Source organism: Psammomys obesus, unplaced genomic scaffold (assembly GCF_907164565.1).
Source record: "Psammomys obesus unplaced genomic scaffold, mPsaObe1.curated_primary_1811, whole genome shotgun sequence".
Lineage (NCBI taxonomy): Eukaryota > Metazoa > Chordata > Mammalia > Rodentia > Muridae > Psammomys > Psammomys obesus.
Genome location: NW_026596040.1, coordinates 6379945 through 6404138, shown reverse-complemented (window position 1 = coordinate 6404138; position 24194 = coordinate 6379945). Strand labels below are relative to the sequence as shown.

The following is a 24194-nucleotide window of genomic DNA, read 5'->3' as shown; positions in this document are numbered from 1 at the left end:
AGCAAACATTTCCTGTGGTTATGGAGGCCAAACATCATGGTGCCTGGCAGCTTGGTTCCTAGTGAGGCTGTAGTCCCCTCTGGCTCCCCCAGGGTGCACTGACCCCACCACCGCCATAAAATCATCGCCATTGCTACTTCATAACTGTAATTTTGCTAGTGATGAATCATAATGTAAATATCTGTGTTTTCTATGGTCTCAGGCGACCCCTGCACGTTTGTCCCTGCCCCCCACCAATGCATGCAGAGGGGTCCTGACCCACAGGTTGAGAACAGCTGGTCTAGGAGAATTACTTCATTAGAACTGGTGACATTTTAGTTGAATCATCCCTAAGTCACTGCTGGAGATGCTTTTACTAAGAAATTTCCCACCTGCTGTTTGTTCAAACACCATATACCTCAAAAGGGGAAAATAAAACGAGCACCTGATCCGTGCCATTTATTTAACCTTTGTCAAGAGGGCAGGTTGATTCACCGTGATGTTCTAAAAGTGCTCTCCTGTTTTTTTAATATTATTAAGAATTTATGCATTTAAATATATTTGAATTTCAATCTGTTGTAATTATTTTCCTTATAAAAGTTCCAGTGGTACTATTTTTAGCCAGGTACAACCTCGGGCTGCTTATGCATCTCATCGCATGTGCTGAATAGCTACTCCAGACATTCAGAGTACATTTTGTGCCCTCCAGACCAAAAGGGGCCATTCTCTGAAGCAGCCACATTTTTCCCAGTAGGCGGTATTTCCACATCATTGTCTGAGCACTCAGCATGCTTATTGCTTCTATATTGCCCATTGTAGTGGGCCTCTTTTGTAGACAGAGTCACAAAGCTGTTTTTACTAACTAATGAGAGCATATATGTATTTAATTAATTGCATATAAAGTTGAATATAAAATGTCTTAGGAGCTCATGTAAGTCCCTCCAGTGCAATTTCAGACTATGGCATGTGCTTGCTTAAGTCTTATTTTATCTGTATCTCCTTACACGCTATCATCCCACTTGTTTCAGTTATGGGGATGATAGAATTAGAATGTTTCATAATCATGCATTTGCTTTATGCCCCGTTATATACAGCATCTCAGCCCCACCATAGCTAGCATAGTTACTGAGAAGTTCTCCCTCTTTAAGTCATTTAGGCATTTGTAAGTAACGTTCCCCAGGATTTTTGCACCAGTGTCCTTCAATTTGTAATTAGATCACTTTGAGTAGATTCATGGAAACAATTCTCTCAAAGGTCTGGAGTGCTGATAACCGTCTGTATGTCCTGCTGGGAGTCAGTTTGCTGGACCTGAGGCCTCTCACTCATCTGGTCCTCCTTGACGGGGCTGATGTCTTGCTGTGTCGGCATGGGGAGCTGCTGTGACGAGGACACGCCTTCCTCGTGTTCCAAAAGCTCTTAGGCTAATTAGGTTGGCGGGTGTCAACCTGTGGGTTGCGACCCCTTTCGGGGTGTGTGTCTGTGTGTGTCCCATATCAGACATCCTGCATATCAAATATTCACATTATAATTCATAACTGTAGCAGAATTCCACTGATGAAGTGGCAATGGACTACTTTTATGGTTAGGGGTCATCACAACCTGAGGAACTGTATGAGAGGGTCACAGTATCAGGAAAGTTGAGAAGCGCTATTCTTCCTATTCACAGGGTTCTTTCTTTCTGTGTATTCTTTTGATTATAATTGAATTTATTTGAGGGAAGTGATGTTTTCTGGTTATGGTATTACTGTTTTGCCTGTATGTATGGTGTTCCATGTGCATGCCCCATGTCTGAGGTGGCTAGCAGAGGGCGTTGGAACCCTTGGGACTAGAGTTACAAATGGTTGTGAGCTGCAGGGTGGTGCTGGGAATAGAACCCTGGACTCTGGCAGAGCAGCTGATACTCTTAACTGAGCCATTTCTCTCGTTCCTACCTCAGGGAAGTTTTTAATAAATGATGTGGCTTATTATTCATTTTATTTCCTGGCTCAGGTTGCTCCCTCATTTGTATACTGTATTCTCTTCACTTGCCTTTGTGTTTCATTGTCTCAAGTCCTTTGAATGTCTTTAAATGTATTTTTCCCCCTCTTGTTTTCTATCCCTCCTCTTTTCTTTCTGGCTTAATATTTATTACTAAAATGGCACTTTTATTGCTAATTATGTCATGAGCTGTCACCTGAGTGCTGAATTTTCTGATTGTTCATTTATGCCTCATACCTGTTTCTTAAATATTTCATTGATTTTAAAACATGCTATTGATTAGTTTTCCCCTGTGTCTGCAAGCGGACAAAAATTCATTGCGGAGAGTATTTTTATAGTTAATGGGAAGATTCTTGCGCTCTCTTTTTTTTTTTTCTTGTACAGGATTTAATACTTTTCTAAATTTCACTTTGATGTGATGTAAAGTATACTTTCCTTAGAATTTTTAACTTACTTTTAAAGACCTATTATTTAATTTTGTGTGTGTGTGTGTGTGTGTTTGTGTGTGCGCGCGTGCGCGTGTGTGCTTCAGCACACGGTGTCATATGCCCTGGAGGTGGACTTAGAGGCTTTACAAGCTTCCTGATGTGAGTGCTGGGGACCAAACTGGGGTCTTCTGCAAAAGCAGTCTGCACTCGTAACTGCTGAGCTGTCTCTGTCTCTACACCCCTCTTTTGGACTTTTAGGAATTGAGGGTGGTGAAGGAGGTTTAAGATCATAGCAGGTATAACAGCCCCTGCTTGGCACTCCCTGGTCTGTGCCTCTGTTCCACAGGTATGAGGAGATCTTCTCTTTCCCTCCATCCTGCTCTGGACAGGTATTCCTTGCCCTGGACAGGAGCCTTGGTCATTACATGCACAGGGGCTGGACTGCATGGCCCCTCGTGGATCACGGTGTACCTCTCACACTGCACACTGCGGCACGCGCACAGCTCTCCTGGTTTTACCCGTGTTTCTCCTCGGCCTCCTGGAGGCGTGAACAACCATGGGGTTTTCTACTGGCTAAAATCAGTCTTGCTTCTGATTCTGCCAGCATGGACAGCGCTGAAATCTACCAGTGCCGTTCGTGCATTCTTACCTGCTGGTATCTTGTTTTCAAAGGGGCACTAAGTCCAAGTTATTTAAACTGTGCTGTATAAATACATGCTCAGTTTATTTTTCTTAATGTGGTAATTCACAGCACTTGAAAAAAAAATAGGCTTATTTTTAAAAAGCAATTTTAAAATTTTAACTTGCCAGGCTTAGGGCAAAAAAGACTTGTAGTCCAAAGCTAGTGGGAGAATGAGACAGGAGAATTACAAGTTCAGTGTCTTCCTTGAGCTACAGGGAGAGCTCACGGCCAGCCTGGACAACTTAATGAGCGTCTTTCTCAAAATCAGTTTAAATAAGGCCTGTGTTGAACCTCAGAGATGCACAGAGCCCCAGCTGCAGTCCTCACCCATCCAAGAAAAGAAGCACATCTCTGGGACAGGTGGTGCTCAGTAACCCAGGTGGGTCCCCACCTTGAGCAATCCTCCTGCTTCAGTGTCCCAAGTCCTAGAGTTGCAGCCACCACGCCCAGCTTTACACGGCTATTTTTCAAGTCTGTGCTATCACTGTTCTATTACTCTTGTAGCCACAAAGGAAATAGCTGAAGAAAAAAAATGCAGCTAGGGAAAAAGAAAGACATTTCTTTTTGGTTGCGTTACAGACACTGTTCTAGAAGGCTTTGGAAGGTTTCTGGAAACGATCTCATGATTGTAGGTGCCTTGAATCCGGAAGAAGGCTGAGGAAGACTGGTTAGACTTGAGCTCAGTAAGCTACCCTCACATTGGACAGGCAGCAAGCAGATGAACCTGCTCCATACCCAAGAAGAGCTGCTGAGCAAGGCCACTAGTGCCCTTTCCTCCATGCAGGATTCTCAGCACAACATTTTTGGGTTTTGCTGTTGTGGTGGTGGGTTTTTTTTTCCCCCACTTAGGTAATTGATTGTGATAGAACAAACCTACATGCCAACATTATGGTGTTTCCAGTGATGGGCTCTGATGAACTGAAATTTTCTAAATGCTTTATCCGAGTGAGTTCTTTTACAGAAAAAGTGCTACTTCTGTGTTTTTTTAAAAAAAATTTAAACAAAAAGTAAAACGATACTAAATAACTGCTTTATAACTTGCACTTAATCCAAAACCCATCACCATTGGCGGTTATTATTGGTGAGACTTTCCCATTTCTCTCTCTCTCCCTCTCTCCTCTCTCTCGGTCTCCAACCTTAAAGTGTAGCCATTATGATATTTATTAGGATTTATGTGTGCAGAGACAACATTTTTTTTCAGGGGGGTAGTAAAAAGATAGTAGAAGATTTTGCTGAGATCCTTTGGGGCTTATTTGAGCTTAAGCATTGTCACTTAATAGCTTTTTGATGGCTGCTTTTACCCCTGATGATACCAATCCTGTCCTAAGGCTACCAACTTGTATATTAGCATCCATACACCAAACAGTCTTAAGAGAAACCTTGTGACAGTTAGTTATTGTGTCACTTCACTAGAGAAATGATTTCCAAACACAAAACAAGAAAACAACGACAAAACCCTACAGACCTAAGATCTAGGACAGGGAACCTGAGCAAATGTCCGCCTAGCTATTCCGATTCCCTCACAAAGATGGATGTATTCTAGAAAAGATAAATGCAGAGCTGACAGTGCTGTGCTCTCTTGATGTGTGCCTGGGTAAATGATGCAAGTTTGATGCTTCCTCAGCTTCTGGGGAACAAATGCACACGAAATCTGTTCTGTGGCTGGAGGAAGCTTTACCATCTCCAAATATTATAGTGCCACGATTAAACAAAGTTGTAAATGATAAATGGTGGTTACATTCACTGGGGATCCCCAGAAGAAATCCAGCATCAGCGCAATGATTACTCATAATGCTAGAACTGGTTCAATAGCAGTAAGTTTCCTGTATCAGGACTGCGAAATTGATCCTAGACGAAATTTTACAAATAGTCCTAGGATAGAAGTGAAGAGCTGAGAGAGGAGCCAATATCGATAGTTTTCTGCTGCTTTGCTGTGAAAGAAACTGCTGCACGCATGATACTGTGGACACATCCCTACCCCCCCAAACCCAGCAGAGGTGTAGACCTACACTCGCACGTGCACACAAGTTCAAGGGAAGTGGCGCTGTCTGTTTCGAAAGCAAGCCTCCTCAGTTGTCACACACTGGCATTCAAGAATGAAAACCTGTCATTTCAACGCAGTGGAACAGAGACAACATAGAGGTAGTATTTGCTTTCACATGCTTTTTTTTGGTTTTGTTTTCAGAGATGAAGGTGTACTTTGCAGGCGTTTTCTTTGTTAGCACCCCTGTCCTTCCTTCTTTGTGCATAGCATTTGGTGGTGACTGCCGTAGTTCTGTGCTCCTCCTTGGCACTTGAATTTGTCTCCCCTTTCCTGGCTTGCCTTTCTCTAAGGAGAACTGTGGCAGAGTTTAGAATCAGAATTAGAATACCCTGAGTACCATTAGTTGTGCGCAGCCCAGTGTGACCCTGAGAGTAACATCACGTCTCGCCATATTTTAAACAGAAGAGGTGCTGACCCCCTTTCCAGGATGGCCGAGAGGGTTAACGCATTAATGATGGCGTTGCATTTTTCAAGAAGCCGGTTCACAATGCTCTTAGGTTTGACAGCTGAGACGAATGTGATGATTAAAGATCGGCGGCCTCTGAGGAGTAAGCTAAAACCCAGTGAGGAACATTAACAAAACCGTACACCTTCTCAGCACCACCACATTGCGCAGGCTTTCCCAACAGGCCTCAGAAGCGCAGACAGGCCTCTCTCAAGACTGACTCAAGGCTTTATACGGGATCGTACTGCTAGCAGAAATGTGCCTAAAGGATTGTATTCTCAGCAGTCGAAATGATGCTGTTGTTTTTTAAATTTAATTTTATCTTATCTTTTTTTACATATGTGTTTGTGCACAGAGGTGCCAAGGTGTACCTATGGAAACTAGCGGACAACTTGAAAGGCTTGGTTCTCTCCTTCCATCACGTGGCTCCCAGGCATGGAACTTAGATCCCAAGTCTTAGCCGCAAGCACTTCACCCTCTGCATCGTCTCAGTAGCCCTGTGGTTTGTTTTTATTAAACATTATTGTACATAGTCAACCTCAGAACTTGCTGTGGCTAGATACAGCTGTTTATACAGGTTTTCATCTCTCGCTCATCAAGGCAGAGTTAAGGTCTTGAAAAGGAGCTCAGGATGTGTATCAAATGCCAGAAAAAAAAAATCCAGGAAAAACAAAACACTCCGATGTTTTATCACAAGCTGAAAGTCTGTAGCTATGGGGAATTTAGGACTCCTCCGGAAATGTGCAGGCAAGGCGCTGTAGCCAGGAGCCTTCTGGCTTCACTATGTTGGTAGCACCAGTCAGAAATTGAATTTAGGATGGGAGGAAGAAGAGCCCAGCATACAATTACTTCACTAAAGGGAGCAAAGCAGAGGCACATTGTTTCAAGCTATTGCTTGCCTCTTTCATTGGAAAGGTAGCAGGCATTTGTGTATGCTAAAGCGAAGGAAACAATATAAGCAGTTGGTAAAGGTCCAATGAGAAACTCTTGTTACTCCTAGCACTTGTTAAGTCCCCGCTGAATGAGTGACAGGTAGCTGGAGCCGCTGACAAAAGCCAACGTTTCCCAGTTTCATACTGTGTGAACTTGGGCACTCGTCCTCTTTATGGTGAAAAGGGGAACATGCACATGTTCTAGCTCCTTGTGGTATGGTCAGGTGTCATGTTTCTTGATGTGGATAAGCTGGGAGAGGATGAAGGATAGAGGCTATCTATCTATTCCCTGGTGACTTAAACAGAGTTACAAGGGTTTCTTTTGTTTGTTTGGTTGGTTGGTAGGTTTTCATTTTTTGTTTCATGTTTTTTTTTTTTTTCTCTTTCTGCTTGTTGTCTGAGTTACAATAAATAAAAGTCACTTCATGTAGAGTCTGTTTTCCCATGTACAAAATGATTGGGTCAGGCAGGGTATTCAGTAACAGCAAGTAATTCTAGATATCTAGGCTCTGGGGGAGAGAGAGAGTGTATGCGTGTGTTTGTGTATGTGCTCATGTGTGTGCACAAGCTTGCTGCATCTCACCTAGGTACCCAACTGCATCAACCTTCTATCATCTGGAATGTCGCTACTCACCATGACCCGGAGAGCGACATGTGGCAAACCCTACAAGAGTTCTCAGTGACACAATGGCATGTAATCACTCATCTCACGGGGCAGCACAAACTACAGGGCCTGTCTTAGCTTGCAGAGGGAAGAAAAATACAGGCGCATTTCCTGCACAGGAAGCAGCAATACCAAGTTTTGCTCAAGGCCCTGCTGGCCACCTCAGCAGGGTTGCTACCGTTTCCCATCCGGGTGGAGCCTCACTAACTGTGAAAGAGACAGAGACACCATGTGAGAGAGGCCTGTGTGACTGGGTTTAAGAAAACCTGGTAGTTCTCTCACCTTCACAAAATATGTAAATGATAACTAAAAAAAAAAAAAAGTCAGCTTGAAACACATTTTCACACAAATGAATATGCTCACACAATTATAGCAACACTCGTGGGTATAGCAGAAGCAAGAAGTGGAATGCTATTGACAGTTTATGCCTATGTTTTTAAAAGAGAAATTGAAAAAAAAAAAACTGGAACAAACTGAACCTCAACTTAGTAGAAGGAAAGAAATGGAGATAAAACCAGAAACAAATGAAACAGAACCCAAGAATACACAGAGGACCTTTGAAACAAAGAGCTGCTTCTCGAAGGCTAAAATAGACCCTTGGCTAGGCTAAAATAAAAAAGATAAATAAAAGCAGACTGCATTTCTGAGCTGTCTTTTGTAGTTACTCACTACAGATTATCATGGACAACTAAGTGATTTAACAACCTCTAAGACACAGCAGATTCCTGCACATAAACACTGCTCAGAGGTGGAAGCAGCATCTCCTCTCTAGTCTCCCCACCTGCTCAAGCACCTGTCTCTTATTCTCAAAAAGTCCAGGATTCCTTTAGTCCATGTGATTATAGTGACCACAGTCCCCTTCAACATTCTTGTCACAGTTCCTCTGTGGAACTAGTCCATTTAGACATTTAGGGCAATCCAGAGATGTGTGATACTTGTTAAAGGAAATGCTAAATTGGAGAAGCTTCCTACTACTTAAAAAAAAAAAAAAAAAAAAAAAAAAAAAACTTATGGAAAAAACGTCGGTATATGAGCCAAACATCTTTACCCTCAGCTAAAAGTGTTGTTTCCTCGTCTCTTCCCTCCTGTCGGCTGCAAGTGCTGATCCTGACTGAGTTCTCACTTCCCGGAGTCTCTTATCCCTGCACACCCTTCCAGGCAGACTTTCCAGCTGGAAGCTGGGGCAAAGGTGGTTCAGCACCACATGTCGGCTTCTTCCTCTCCATCTGGTGTCTCTGAAACTCAGCCATCCCCACAGGATCTTCATTTAGGGTGGGCCAGAGCATTGCACAAGGGTGCCTGTGTTGTCTTGGGCAGGCTTTCAAGTCTCTGAACCTTTTCATTGTTGATGGGGTTCTGCAGTTTCTTGACAGGCTAGGTGGTGGCAGTGGTCTGTTGTTTCATGGAGACTGAAGAAAAGGGAGAGGGAGGGAGGATGATGGAAGGTATTAAGCTTGGGTGGGAAACAAACGTGGCTCAGAAAACTGGGTCTAGTGAACTGGATATTGAAAGCCAGCATGACAATGGCAGAATCCAAAGCAGAGACTGGCATTGCCCAGCCATCGTTTCTAGTTCCATCTTGAAAAGAGTGTTCACTCTGCCGGCATATGAATACAACACACACTATTTGGGGGTGGGAATGAAGACTAGCAGCAAGAGCTCACAGATGCCCCTCGAGAACTGAGGGGAACAGAGTTCTACCCTTAGATGTTTCAGAGAAAGACGGGGCCTGTTTGTTTAGAAACCAAAGCCAGTTTTGACATATTGACATTTTGTAGACTTCTCTTCTTCTAAAGATGAGTGGTTTGTGGGTAGCAAAGTCCTGAAATGCACAGAAGGAGATTCCTCTGTTTCCTCATAGACGTGGCTTTCTTTGTTGCTTGCGATTAAACCCAGGGCCTGGATTTGTGCTGCAGCACTGAGTAATGAATGTCTCCAGCCCCTGAGAAGTGGCCTTACTCCACTTTCATCTTTACTGCTGGACCCACTGACTTGATGTTGAGGTTATCATTGAACACAGTAGTTCACATCAGTGTTTTGTTTTTGTTTTTGTTTTGTTTTCTTGAAAGCAGCTGTCCACTGTCCTATGAAGGTTTTTGACAGAGCATTCAAAACCTTGCTTGCCCTAATCTTATTTCTAGCATTCCGAGAGTCCCCAGGTCCTACCCTTGGTGATACCATTGGAAACACAGCAGATTTAGGGAAGGGAGGATATACAAGAGAGTGGGTAAAAAGACTTACCCTTTTCCTGCCTCTAGGCCTGACGATGCACACCTGCAGAGATGGCTGGAGAGCACATATGGCTCTTGGCATTCAGAAAGCCATATTGAAAGCGAAATTAAAATTTCCCTGCTGGACAGGAAATTAATAACCGCCGAGTGTAGCAGACAAGGCCAGAGCTAGACCACTTGTTCCATCACCTAGGATATTTTATTGTTATGTAAATGAGATCAGCTGCTACCGCCTAAAGGGAATTGAGGGGGGAAGAGAGAAATAATGGGGGATAGGTTCCTTACGGTTTAAATTTCCTCTGTGAAAATGTTTTCGTAGCACGCACTGATTCTTACTCCGTCAATGCATATGCACAGAGAAGCTTCGAGGTCTCCTTTGTCATTATTCCTATAAAGCGGGTTTCATGGCTCTGACACTTTGCCATTTACTCATTTTATAACACGTCTAGATCGCCCACAGTGAGCTGTGCCTTATGCCACCAGGGCGGGGAAGGTGGTTAGGACTAAGTAATGGAATATCTAGCGTCTGCCTTCTGGGAGTTCAGAGTATGGAAGAAGAAGAAGATATTGTGTAGCATAAACTAGTTCCCCTGCCCCCACCAAAACACCCATTATACCACTGAGTGCTTTATGGCTGAAAAGCAATCAAAGCATATTGTCAAAAATGAAGCAAATTGGTGGAAGAAATGAAGGGACAGACCATAGTTTCCAGGCTACAGATGAATCAGCTCTGTGCTCACTTAGTTGCGTTACTTGGGGTCATTTACTGAAGATTCAGATCTAATGGACTAATCTGATGAACTCTTGTCCATTTTAGGAGTAAACAGGGACTCTGCCGAAGGTGGAAGAAAAGTGTCAGAAAAGGAAAGCCCCACATATCCTCCCAAGCCATTATAAATTTTAGTTGGGGCTGCAAGGGTTAATTTGGGGTTGGAGCCGGTATGTTTTATTTTTGGGCAGACCAGTGTTGAGAGTGACAGTTTGAATCCATAAAATGCAGAATCGTTCTCCAAAAGGCATGTCAGCACAGCCACATGTCCATCTCCTGCTGTCTGTTCTTGGTCCTAGTGTGAGCAGTCACACCTCATGAGAGAGCATGAAGACGTCCAGGAGCGCACAACCCTTCGCTATGAGGAGCGCATCACGGAGCTCCACAGCATCATTGCAGAGCTCAACAAGAAGATAGACCGCCTGCAAGGCACCACCATCAGGTATGGCTGCCCCGTCTAGCCTGTGCTGGCATTGGTGTGCCCTGTGGGCACTGTGCCAACCGCAAGCCTTGATCTCTGTTATCCCCTCCTGTTGCCTATCCTCACAACCACCCCAGAACGGTAGACAGGTTGGGAATTTTGATCCCACATTTATTGCTAAGGGTGTAGAATCATCAATTGAGTAAAGTGCTTCGTTAAGAAGTTCTAGGTAGATGTCTCTCTGTCCTAGAGGCAGACAAGAGTCGGATGCCCTTTCTGCCTCCTTTGTTCACTAGATCTTCTCCAGACTTCTTGCTTCCTTTAGAGGTTCTGAGAGTCATGAACATGGCTTACAGCTAAGCATTACTTGGGATTCTAGATAATCTGTTAATTTTTTGAGCTTATCCCAAGTTGTGTATCAACAGTAACACTTATCCTCTTCATGGATTCCTAAGGCAAAGCTTGACCCACCCCTTGACAGGTAAGAAAGACTTGACAGTTTACTGTCGAGAAAGCCAAGCTTAAAAGGAATGCTGATGGAGAACCGTTGCACTCAGCAGAGAGAGAGGACATAGAGTTGGAGCCCAGAGACTCTGATTTTGCTTAGTTTTCTATCCCTAAAGATGCCAGTCAGGGAGTCTGCCTCCCTGTCTCATCAGTCCATTTGGCTCCTGAGTTTACAGCACACTCAAGACTCCCTGCATCTGCCCTGTGGTTCAGGGAGACACACCAAGGAGCTCACTGCAGTGGGTAGGGGGTGTCCCCGTGCAGAGAATCGGTTAGTACCTACATTCCTGGAAAAAGGGTGTTCTGTGCACCAAGTGTCCACATGAGTCGTAATTGAAAGACTCTCAGAGGCAGCTGCTCTGAATCTTCCCTGGAGAAGCTCTGGCTCACAGGAAACTGCATGCATTTTGTTCCAACTCTAAGAGTGGCAGTAATGACGGGGCTTCTCGGGGAAAGTGCTGACTAGCATCTGTTTCCTGCGCAAAATCATGGAAAATCCTGCACTGACTTGGAGCCACACAATAAATTTCATATTCCAATTTAGAACTTTAAGGTTTTTAAAATTGTATCCTGGTTTACAGAATGATTGTGGGTTGGAAATAACATGCGCAAAGAAAAGATTTTAGCCCAAAGAGATGACTGTAGTAGATTTTAAAAGAGCCTGACGGAGAACATTGGCGAATTGGTGATTTCCAGTAAAGATGAGTTTTGCTTTTAAGAATTTGAGAAGGTGACAGTGAATGGGTGTAGTCAGTTGTGAAGTATGCACAACGCACATCAAGGAGACAGCTCCATCTCAAGATGTTTGAACTGGCTGTAATGGGCAGAAGGCTTCACTTGAAAGTTCTGTGAGCTGCTTGACCGTAACATGTTTTGGTGCCTTCGATTCCGTGGAAGTTTGCACCTGTGCACATGTTATACTGCTTTCATTACTGAATAAGCAAGCTCCTCCTTGCAAGGACCCCTGCCAGGCTGTAACTGTGTTCTGCAGGCCAGGGAGACTTGGTTCTTCCTGGCCTCTGAGCTCGAGGATCAGGCAGGGCCCCAGCCTCCAGCACGCCCATAGTTGCATTTGTCCTCTACCCCTGTTAAGCTGTGGCAACCCCAGGAATGACATACTGGGGATGAATTCTCAACTGCCTTGACATGCCCCAGGTTTAGAGAGCTGGTGGTCATGTTAGTCAGGGGCCGCTGAAGCTAGTTCTATACTTCTCAATACACTGAGATTGAGATAAGATAAAACTGGCGCCCGTTTGTGGATCCTTTTTGTGACACCCAAAGATAAAGAGGGAGAAGCGACGATGTGGGAAGGTTGTATATATGTTCATCCTCATACAACTTTGAATTCTCTTCTTGGCTATGCAGCTAAAAACCCACACTTAAAGTGCTTGTTTTTCATTCTTGCAGCATTGAGCTCTCCTGGTTGACAAGTCTTACGTTTTCCATCTACTGGAAAATGTAACGGTTCCACAGTTAACCACACAGCCCTTGGCAGTATCCATGCTCTTAGAACAGAAGAATCATCTTGGTGTCTGTGTCTCACAAAGAAACATGGAGCAAAGCAGAAGTAGCTAAGCAAGGCAATTATTCTTACAGAAAAGGTGCATCAGAACACAAACGGGGTGGCTAGGCCTGTGACACATGAAGCGTACTTGGTTCTTATTCCAGTGCAGGTGGTGACTGTCGCTTCCCGATTATCTGTGGTCTGATCTCATGCTCTTTCAACACTGGCTAGTTTTACAAGATTCAAAGCAAAGAAAATGAAAGAAGAAAGAAAGGGGTAGTTAAACAAAAGTCTTACTGGTTGGGAGTATTAAAACATTTGCATAAAGGTCTAAAAGGGAAGCGATAAAAAGATTTGCATAAAACTCTTAACAAGGTGGGAGAGATAAAAAGAATTAAATTCCCTGTCCTAAATAGGTTTTATATAGTTTGACAGAAAAGACTAGCATTTGATGTTTCTTAAAAGGCTATTGAACTACAAAGAAAAGAAAGTAGTCATTGTATTGGCTGAAGTGACAGGTGAGGGAGACACAGGGCTGCTACTGTGCCATAGGGTAGTTAGGACTGTATTTGAAACCTGGAATTTGCTAGGCTACTGCTCTAGAAATTGTGAGTAGTTCAATAGGTTAGAGCAACCTAATACAGGGGTAGGTATTTTAAGAATAAAGATTTTGAAATATTTTTCTAGGCAAAACACTCATTCTGGGCTGGAGAGATGGTTTGGTGGTTGCTGCTGCAGAACACAAGGATTCAGTTTTCAGAACCTGTATGGTGGTTCATTGCACCTGTAGCTCCTGTTTTGGGAGTCTGATACTCCCCTGCGGCCTGCATGGCCACCAGGTACACAGCATGTGGTGTGTATACATAATGAGGGGAACATACTCATACACATAAAATAAATGAATCTTGAAAAAAAATAAGAAACAACTAATTCTAACTAAGTAAGGTACTGGTCAAAGCAAAACAAACAGATCTAGTGGGAAAAAAAGGGGGGGGGGAGTGTTAGCGTTGCCAGCTCTAGCCTCATCACCAGTTGTAGAGAACATAGTTTTCTGGTTTTGAATATATGCATTTTTGTCTCTCCTCTTGATTTTCTGCTACTTGTACATGGTGAATTGGTGAAACTTGTAATTTGGTGTCTAGGTTTCATCCTATCTCGTCAGGTTTGCCATTGGCTAGAGGAGGTTCCTGACAGTAGATATGGTAGCTCATGGTGTAGTGGGTCTCCCATTTTGAGGAGCAGCTGAACTCATTACATTGGGCAGAGGGACAAAATCAGAAGGTTGATGCTGTCGCTGTTGTGGTTGAGAACTTTAACTGATCAGGAAGGTTATTGGGTGGCCTCTGAGTAGTCCACTGAGTGTAGACTACAATGGCTGTCTTCCCGCCCACGTACTATTCCCTAGTTCACTATTTCCTCCAAAACAAAGGGTTTCTGGGCCCTGTGGCTGCTTCCCAGACCACCTTCCCAGAGGGGTTCTAGATTGTTTTCAGTCTGGTGATGAAGTATGCCTACATGGGTCTAGACAAAAGTGGAGGCATTAACCATTCCCATTTGGCTGTAACAATTGCAGCAGACATGTGGTATAGACACAAGGGTCTGCCTTGATTGCCCAGACACAAAGTTCTGGACAGGTGTGTAGCAGCAGTGACAGGAGTACCAGAGCTGGGTGGTAAACCTGACTGCTCCTAGTGGCCTTCAGCCACCCACCTCTGTCTTCTCCATTCTTCAACCAGCTTTGCAGGTACAGACCTGCTTGAATGCGGTGCTGTCTGTCTGAGTCTTCTGGTACCGTTTGTGTTCCTAACTGATCCCTGCTGACTGCACCCTAAATCCCATCTCCTAGAGACACTGAACATTTTGTGTATATGTTTTTTCTGAGAATTTTTCTGTTGAGTATCCTAAACCACACAGCACCCATGGTTTTGTAAATATGTACTTTTTCACTTTGCTGTGTATTGTGAGTGCCTTTTTAAAGACTTGGGGTAGATTATGTAATGGGATAGAAAATGTGAAAAGAATATGACCATAAAGCACTTTGGATCCCAGAAGGGGGAAAAAAGTGATGTCTAAGCAAATTGAACGTGAGCTGTTTTCTTTGCCATAAGTAACTCTTGTAACACTAGCCTTTCCTGCTAACCCTCTCCACTCATCTTTGTTCTCTGCCTTGTTTCTTATTTGCGCTGAACTTGCTGATGTCTCGCTTCTTGCCCCAGGAGTTTTCCCCAAGCCCTCTTTTCTTTTTCTTTTTTTTTTAACTTTTTTTTATTTTTTATTAATTATACTTTATTCATTTTGTATCCCCGCCATAAGCCCCTCCCTCCTCCCCTCCCGATCCCACCCTCCCTCCCCTTTCTGCATGCATGCCCCTCCCCAAGTCCACTGATAGGGGAGGGTCTCCTCTCCTTTCTGATCTTAGTCTATCAGTTCTCATCAAAAGTGGCTGCATTGTCCTCTTCTGTGGCCTGGTAAGGCTGCTCCCCCCCTCAGGGGGAGGTGATCAAAGAGCAGGCTAATCAGATTATGTCAGAGGCAGTCCATCTTCACATTACTAGGTAACCCACTTGGACACTGACCTGCCATGGGCTACATCTGTGAAGGGATTCTAGGTTATCTCCATGAATAGTACTTGGTTGGAGTACGAGTCTCTGGGAAGTTCCCTGTGTTCAAATTTTCTTGTTCTGTTGCTCTCCTTGTGGACTTTCTGTCCTCTCCAGCTCTTACAATTTCCCCACTTCTTACATAAAATTCCATTCACTCTGCCCGACAGTTGGCCATCAGGCTCAGCATCTGCTTTGATAGTCTGCAAGCCCTCTTTTCTATCGCGTGAAAGTTGCTATCCCTTACCAGTGTGATGTGTGTAGATGGGCCTTTGGGAAGCAGTTTGCATCAGATGAAGTCAGGAGGGTAGGGTTGTCCTGGTAGGATCCTGCCTTCACACAAAGACACACAAGAGAGCTGGTGTCTTCCCTGCCATGATATGGCACAATGAAAAGGCAGGCATCTGCAAGCCAGCCAGAGAACCCTTCCAGAAGATAACCACGCTGGCAATGCTTTTGGGCTTTCCAGCCTTCCAAACCCTGAGAAGACACGTTTCTGTTTTTCAGCTGCCCTGTCTGTGGTATTCTTTTTCGGCAGCCTGAGCAGCATAAGATAAAAATGATTTCTCTTTTTCTCCCCAAGGCCCCCCTCCCCCGCCTTCCTTCTCCTCCCCTTTTCCTTCCCTCTCTTTTGCAATGCTAGCGACAGACCCTAGAGCCCTACACATGCTGTGCACATGGCCTTCTATGCCAGCCTGCCAATTTTTATTTTTATGGTTTGGAGATAGCAGCTAGTTATATAATTAACTATATAACCATATAGAATACTATACATATATAACTATATAAATATATAAATGGTTCTCCTTGGTTGCTTTTTGTTGCTGATAGACACCCAAAGCAACTTGGTGAAGAAAAGTTTTCTTTCATCTTACAATTACACCTTCAAAGGAAGCCAAGGAGGGAGCTCAAGGCAGGAACATGAAGTGGAAACCACGGAGGAAACCGCCACTTACTGGTTTGCTTATCTGCCTACCTTCTACAACCTAGGCCTCCTGATACGGACTATAAAGCTGGCCTCCAGCTTACAGTCCTCTTGTCTTGGCCTCTCCTATGTAGGCATTACAGGTGTGTCAACCATGCTCAGCCATGGATGACTTTTTAACTGAAAAATCTCAGTGTACTTTCTGGTTACAGGTCCCTTCCTATAGCATTGACCCAAAAGTCTCTTTTCCTTCTGGATGGTCTCTTGGCCCATTGAAAACCCTGCGTGCCCCAGACCTTGCCCCTCTGCTTAGTCTGTCCTCAGCCTTGGGCCACATGGTGGGTCTTTCTAGCACCTTTCATTTTGAATGGCAGTCACCCCAAACTATCAACTCCCCATCTCTGCGATCTTTGCATCAGTACCGAACCTCTCTGCAGGAGGCCCCTCAACTTGGGAGCAACGCAGTCTCTAATATATCTGTCTCCCATGACATTATCTACCCTCTAGGACTTCAGGGCTGCTTGAGGACCCTGCTTTTCTTCTTGATATTTCAACCCATGTGTCAACCATGTGCGGCATCTAAAACACTGACCAAGACCTCTGTATCTCCCCAACAAAATGTGGTCTTCTGTTTAATTGAGGGCTTTAAAAAAGTGAAATAAAACTCAGAAAGATCATATTTCTCTCCCCATGCCTTCCCGTGTGGTGGGTGGGTGTGCATAAGCCCTGCTGAGTACTGTAAGTCCTTGTCTGTGGCTCTTAGATGTTGAGAATGAGATCTTATCTCTATGGGAGAACGTTTCCTCTGTTCAGGTGCTCACCTGAAGGCTCATAGACAGGCTCTGTCTTCCTCTCTGTTGTATGGGAAAGAAGAGGTAAAGTCCAGAAAGCCACACTTTACCCCAATTTACCACCTATTTCTTGCAATAGGTTCTTTAAGAAAATTGAGTGGAATCTATTTCTTTTATATATCAGCCATTTCAGGGAAGGTCTGCCTTTCCTTGTAAGAAAGATAAAACGTGGATCAATTTTTTAAAAAACTGAAAAACCTATGGGCTCGAGTGGGATGGGTTTGATAATTATAACTGACCAACAGCCACCAAGGCCGATGAGCAACCAACCAGACCATCTTCCAATTTGTGTCAACCTCATGGCAGAGATGGATGTGTGTGAAGTTAGCTGGTGATGTCCTATTTCTCAGCATTCTTCCCTGCATAGAAACGTCAGGTCCCTGTCTAAAGCACATGAGAACGGCGCTTTAGTCAACTTTTCCCTTTTATGACTAAATGATTTCACCCTGAAGCAAAGAAAACACGAGGAAAAAGAACTCCTTCGGCTGCAGCAGAAGATTGATTTCACAGGTTCTAGACTAGGGAAGTAGGCTGCACTGCAGAGCAGTTGTATGTCATTCCACATCTCCATGTTTTGGCTGTCCTTTTTTAAAGTATTGACTCTGGCTCTTCTGGTCTTCAGGAGTCTTCTATGGTGGCCTTTCTGCCACTGGTGGTCATGGCGTGGCTCTGTGTGTGCATGTTCTAGAGCCTACCACCCTAGGAGACTTTGTTACTGTTACAGCTGGAAGCAAGTGTTGATGATTGCAAGAATAAACAAAGCCCTTTGAAACCCTCTCAGTGGCTTCTAGTGCACAGAACTGTGGGCATTTGGGATCCTGAGTCTTTACATCCCAAGGACAAACGCTTGAGACTTGGTTAACTCCATTTTAGGAACCATCTACCCCATAGATGACTTTTACTTTTGTGGCTAACAGTCACTTTGGCGAATTAATTCGTGTTTTCTTATCACTGGAATTAACAATGGATTTGGGAGAGGAGAATTCAAAGAAATAATCTGCCACAAGATGGATTAGAGTTACTATATAGGGAACCTGATGAAAGCATTTGCTGCACATGCCTGAGGACCTAGGTTTGGATTGCAGCACCATGTTGAAAAAAAATAATCTGAATGTGATTACTAGCATGACCAGCACTACAGGGGCACAGACAGGGTTGCTGAGCTTGCTGGTGAGCTCCTCGTTCAACAGGAGACTTTGTCTCAGGATAGTAAGGTGCAGAATGATAGAACAGGGCAGCTGACGTCCCCCTCTGGAGTTCGTACTCACATACACATAAAGCAGACCGCAAGTGCCCGCATGCATGCATGTGTGTGCGCGCACACACACACACACACACACACACACACACACACACACACACACGAAGTACTGTGTTTAGAAAAGCAAGAGGCGCATGCAGTCATTCTGAGAGGTTCACCATGAACCCTTTTTGAGACACCTTCACTGCGTGACTCAAGGCCGCCCAACAGCTTCATCTACACAACACATGAGCTCGTCTTGGTAAAACTGCCCTGCACTAGTGGTCTTCAGGCTCAGTCCATTGCTCTTGGTGGATCAGAAACCCCTTCTTTGAACACCCTGCAGGGGCATCTGGACCCCATCATCTTTGGACATCCTGCGGGGGCATCTGACAGAGGTTTTTTGTCCTCTGCTGATAAAGGTTGTAGCTTCCCTTCAGGACCTATGCTGTGGGGTTGCTGAAACTCTGTAAATCACTGTTTCTTACAGTCTTCGGGAGAGGCCTGGGGCTGCCCATACCTTCTGTTGTTCAGGCTGAGTTTCACCTGTTTTAGATCTCACTGTGTCAAGAACCCCCCCCCCCCCCGGCCCCCGATATTTTCATAAACTAACTTCCCAGCTCAGCAACTGTTTGTGCAGGTTGTTTTGGTCCAGAATCCTTCAAATCACCATTGGGGGATTCACTGGGGATCAGGTGGGCTTACCTTAGCCCCTCGTGTCAGGCTTTCCACTCCTTACATTTCTACAAGAGGTGTTGGCAGTATTTGCTTCTACCCCTGTCTTCTCAGACTTCCTTTGTCATAATTTTATTTCTACCAATTTTTTTGCCTCCTCTATTACAATACATTCTTCTTTTGTTCCCCACTTCCCAGTCAAGTCCCTGCCCCAGTTTGGTGACAGCTCCACTTGCTCCTTGCCACACTCGGCACCTCGTAGTGCTGAGCTCCTGGTACGTGCTCATTCCTTCTCACGGCCTGGAGCGGTGCTCCTTCTCGGCACATCTCGGGTTAGAAATGTTTGGGGATATGTTTGTCTCCTGGGAGATGGGATCCTCAGCTTGCACTTCATGACATGAAAAGCCTCCAGCCCCAGGTGACATTACAAATGTGATATCATTCTCCTTCCGACTTGCCCAAAGGAGATATTTCTGTCATGTTTCCTTCTCACACTCTCTCCCTAGTCACTCTTTTATAAAGTTATTCCTACTAATCCCTGGAAGCAATTTGGTATAAAGCAGATTTGGCAGGAACTATGTGTTCGGAATCTGCCAAGCCAATTTTAAATGCTGACTAAAAGAAGAGCTGACATATCAGTTCACAAACAATTACCCTCTACATCAAAAGGTGACTAATAGAAGAGTACGCTTTAATTGTTTTCTTGCCTAAACCTAATTATTGTTGACCCCTGTAGATGTCTAAATAATTAACATCCGCAGCTTATTAACCTGTATTTATTTTTACCTTCACTCCCATTCTAATCCATATTTTGTATAGCCAAAGGCTTTGTAACTAACTATTGAACGCCTTCCTAGTTTTCTGAGTGGCTTTCATATAAAGTCTCTCATTCAGCATGGGCCATTGATGAAACAGATAAAACCCTTAAGAGAAGATTACTTTTCTGAGAGAACCAAGAACGTTAGAGAGATATTCACATTTATCTGGCTTAGACATCTGTCTCTTCAGTTGCCTCTTGCCCACACCACTCACCATCCCACTCAAAACCCTGGACTGCAGACTTCACACCCTTCATTCCTGCACTGATTGCTGACAGCTTGAAATTACCATGAGGCTGGTGAATGTCTTCTCTTCTTAGCTTTCTTCACGAATACCCTCTCCTCCAGACTAAGTAGACATTCTGTGCCCACAATTACATCCCCTGATGATGCAGTCTTTGGGTTCACTTGGAAAATAAAGGCTTTTCTTCATGTCTGTGTGTGGCAGGTGTGGTGATGGTATATGGAGGAGCTGAGGCAGGCACTTTGAGATGCGCATTCCAGTTAGAAGCTTTCCTGTTTGCTAATAGCATGGCTCAGAGGTTGAATGATCTCAAAGGACTGAGACAAAATGGGTGAACACGTGGGAGTGAAACAGATGTGTTTTAGTGTTGCCTTTCATCTGTAAATGCAAGTAGAAAATCAAGGAAACAGAGCATCAAATGGGATCTCTTCTCCAATGCATCCTTCTCACCCTTCTCTTTTGAGGGACATAAGAGTAGTATTTCTTAGTGTACTAGTTTGGGTCTCTGTTGCTGTGAAGAGACACCATGACTGTGGCAATTCTTATAAAGGAAACCATTTAACTGGGGGCTGGCTTACAGGTTCAGAGGTTTAGTCTATTATTGTCAAGTTGGGAAGCATGGTGGCATAAAGGCAGACATGGTGTTGGAGAGGGAGCTGAGAATTCTACATTTGGATAAAGGCAGCCAGAACAGAGAGTGACACTAGACCTGATTTGAGCATCTGAAACCTCAAAGCCCATCCCCAGTAATATAATTCTTCCAAAAGGCCACACCCTCTCCAAGGCTGCACCCCCAATAATACCCCTTGTGAGTCTCTCATTCAAGCTGCCACATGTAGATATGCCAGTCTGTTCACCCAGAGTCCGGTTTGAGCTGCACACATGAAGTTTCTCAGTAGCTTCAACTTATCTCCTCCCTGTGTCAAGTTCTTGGAAGGAAGTCCGTGGCAGCACCCTCCAAATGAGGGTGTGTAATTTGTGTTTTATCACATTCTTCATTGTTTTGTTCATTGCAGCCTCAATGTTAGTAGACTTTGTTCTTTATTACCTCATAATCTGAGGGAGAGGAAAGGTTCTAACCTTTTCAGGAAATCTTGGAGGAGAAATATTTCCAATAGGCTGCTGCATATTTTGTTTGCTACATAGCTGTGTGGATGCACAAGGAGCATTGAACTTTCACATACTACATCATCTTAGATATGACCATCTGTGTGGTCTTGAAGGGATCCTACTGCCTGCAGCCTGGATGAGAAAACTAATCTTTTTCAAAAGGTCTTCGCCTCTTCCTTACAAAATATATTTTCCGTATACTCACTGTACATCCTCTGTCAGTGGTGGTTGACTCTCCTTTTTCCCAGGGAGGAAGATGAATATTCAGAACTACGGTCAGAACTCAGCCAGAGCCAACAAGAGGTCAACGAGGACTCCAGAAGTGTGGACCAAGACCAGACCTCTGTCTCCATCCCTGAAAACCAGTCCACGATGGTCACTGCTGACATGGGTGAGTCTCCACAGGCCTCCTACCAAGCAGGGGCTTAGTTTCTGGGTTACAAGAGAAACCCTAGAAACACAAGGCAGCCTGGGTTATAATTTAATTATTCAAGGAATCTGATGAGTGGATGAACACACATTCATTTTAATCCTTTGTTCACTACCTTATTGACCACAGTATACTAGAGAGCTAAGTTAGTAGGGTTTTTTTTTTTATTTGAATATTATTTAAGCATGTCTCTCTCACCTCCGTTCGAACATTCTAGAAGCAGGAAGCTATGTTACAAAGACTGTTGCAAATATCCTTGTTGTGTACTTGAGCATATTTTGGATATATGCCTAGGAGTGGTATAGCTGGATCTTGAGGAAGCGCTATTCCTAATTGTCTGAGAAAGTGCCAGATTGATTTACAAAGTGGTTGTACAAGTTTACATTCCCATCAGCAGTGGAGGAGAGTTCCCCTTTCTCCACATCCTCTCTGGCGTGTGTTGTCATTTGAGTTTTTAGTCTTAGCCATTCTGATGGGTGTAAGGTGAAATCTCAGGGTCATTTTGATTTGCATTTCCCTGATGTCTAAGGATGTTGAACATTTCTCAGCCATTCTATATTCCTCTACAGAGAATTCTCTGTTTAGCTCTGTATCCAGTTTTTTAATTGGATTACTTGATTTGTTGCTTTTTAACTTCTTTAGTTCTTTATATATTCTGGATATTAGCCTTTTGTCAGATATAGGGTTGGTGAAGATCCTTTCCTAGTCTGTAGGCTGTCGTTTTGTTCTAACGACAGTATCCTTTGCTTTACAGAAACTTTTCAGTTTTGTGAGTTCCCATGTATTGATTGTTGCTCTTAGAGCCTGTGCTGTTGGTATTCTATTCAGGAAGTTGTTTCCTATGCCAATGAGTTCTAGGCCCTTCCCCACTCTTTCTTTTAACCAATTTAGTGTGTCTGGTTTCATGTTGAGGTCTTTGATCCACTTGGACTTTAGTTTTGTACGGGGGGATAAATATGGATCTTTGTTCAATCATGTTCATAGCAGCTTTATTCATAATAGCCAGAACCTGGAAATAACCCAGATGTCCCTCAATGGAGAAATGGATACAGAAATTGTGGTACATTTACACAATGGAATACTACTCAGCAATTTAAAAACAAGGAAATCATGAAATTTGCAGGCAAATGGAGGGAACTAGAAAAGACCATCCTGAGTCAGGTATCCCAGAGGCAGAAAGACACACATGGTATATACTCACTTATAAGTGGATATTAGACCTATAAGATAGGATAAACCTGAAGAAGCTAAACAAGAAGGAGGACCCTGGGTAAGATGATCAACCCTCACTCAGAAAGACAAACAGGATGGATATTGAAAGAAGGAGAAAACAGGGAACAGGACAGGAGCCTACCACAGAGGGCCTCTGAAAGACTCTACCCAGCAGTGTATCAAAGCAAATGCTGAGACTCATAACCAAACTTTGGGCAGAGTGCAGCAAATCTTAGGAAACAACAGGGAGATAGTGAGACCTGGAGAGGACAGGAGCTCCACGAGGAGAACAACAGAAGCAAAATATCTGGGTACTGGGGTCTTTTCTGCGACTGATACTCCAACCAAGGATCATTCCTAGAGATAACCTAGAACCCCTGCTCAGATGTAGCCCGTGGCAGCTCAGTATCCAAGTAGGACAGGGACTGTCTCTGACATGAACTCAGTGGCAGGCTCTTTGACGCCCTGAGGAGGACAATGCAGCCAGTCCTATGCAAGAGTCAGATGGAAAGGGAGGAGGACCTCCCCTATCAGTGGACTTGGAGAGGGGCATGGGAGGAGCTGAGGGAGAATGGGTGATTGAGAGAATGAAGGAGGGGTCTATAGCTGGGATACAAAGCAAATAAAATGTAATTAATGTAAAACAATAAAAACTTAATTAAAAAAAAGATTGTTGCAGTATTCATGGTCACATTTCCTTCAGAGCTGATTGGTTGGGAATGTTAAGGATAGGAGAGTTGCAGAGCTCTGCAGTAGAAGCCTAGAGGGATTTTAGCAACCATGGTACAAAAAGGGAGAATCCAAAATGTCCTTAACACTTTGATCCAAAGTGACTAAAAGGATGATTTTATTCCTTGGTAAGAAATTTGATTGAGAAACAAATTAAGAAATAGTTAATATTATGTTTGGTCAAGTAAAGAAGTAACCAGGTGGAGCTCTTTGAGGAACAGTGTTTTGAACTGTAGGCCATGACCTATTATTAGATTTTAGAATTAGATTTATAAAGTCTTTTAGAAGTGAAAGCAAGTAGGAAAACAGTAGAGCAACACCATTATTTCATAAAATTTGTCTATTGCATGCCAAATAGCATGAAAGCCACTGGTGAGATGTTGTAAACCACTGGTCTGCTTGGGAATGCCCACTGGGTTCTTAAGACAGACTGAGGCTGAGTATTCAAAATTGTCTTAGCCAAAGTGATCTCTGTGATTGAATGGGTGTAAAGTCAGAAGAATGAAACTTTCCATGTCTTCAGAGATAGATGTGCACAGGTATAGTGAGGAGGTGGAGGAAAAGCAAAGAGAAGGGTGAGAAGTACATTGAGTTTTTGTAGAGCTGAAAATTGAGTTAGAAAGCAAGATCTTTTAAAATTAGTTTATTATTTATAAAGAGCTCTGCCTGCATTTGTGACTGCACGCCAGAAGAGGGCACCACATCTCATTATAGATGGTTATGAGCCATCATGTGGTTGCCAAGACTTGAACTCAGGACCTTTGGAAGAACAGTCAG

The 24194-nt window shown here is 43.8% G+C and overlaps 1 protein-coding gene across 4 annotated transcripts in view; it reads left to right on the top strand.

Moving 5' to 3' along the window:
* Mcc (MCC regulator of WNT signaling pathway) overlaps positions 1-24194 on the top strand; it is a 214794-nt gene that overhangs the window by 124406 nt on the left and 66194 nt on the right. For all 4 annotated transcript variants that reach the window (XM_055622793.1, XM_055622797.1, XM_055622796.1 and 1 more), the window contains exons 3-4: positions 10451-10593; positions 21295-21437. In XM_055622793.1, coding sequence (XP_055478768.1) covers positions 10451-10593; positions 21295-21437 — 286 coding nt within the window. The remainder of the gene's footprint in view (positions 1-10450; positions 10594-21294; positions 21438-24194) is intronic.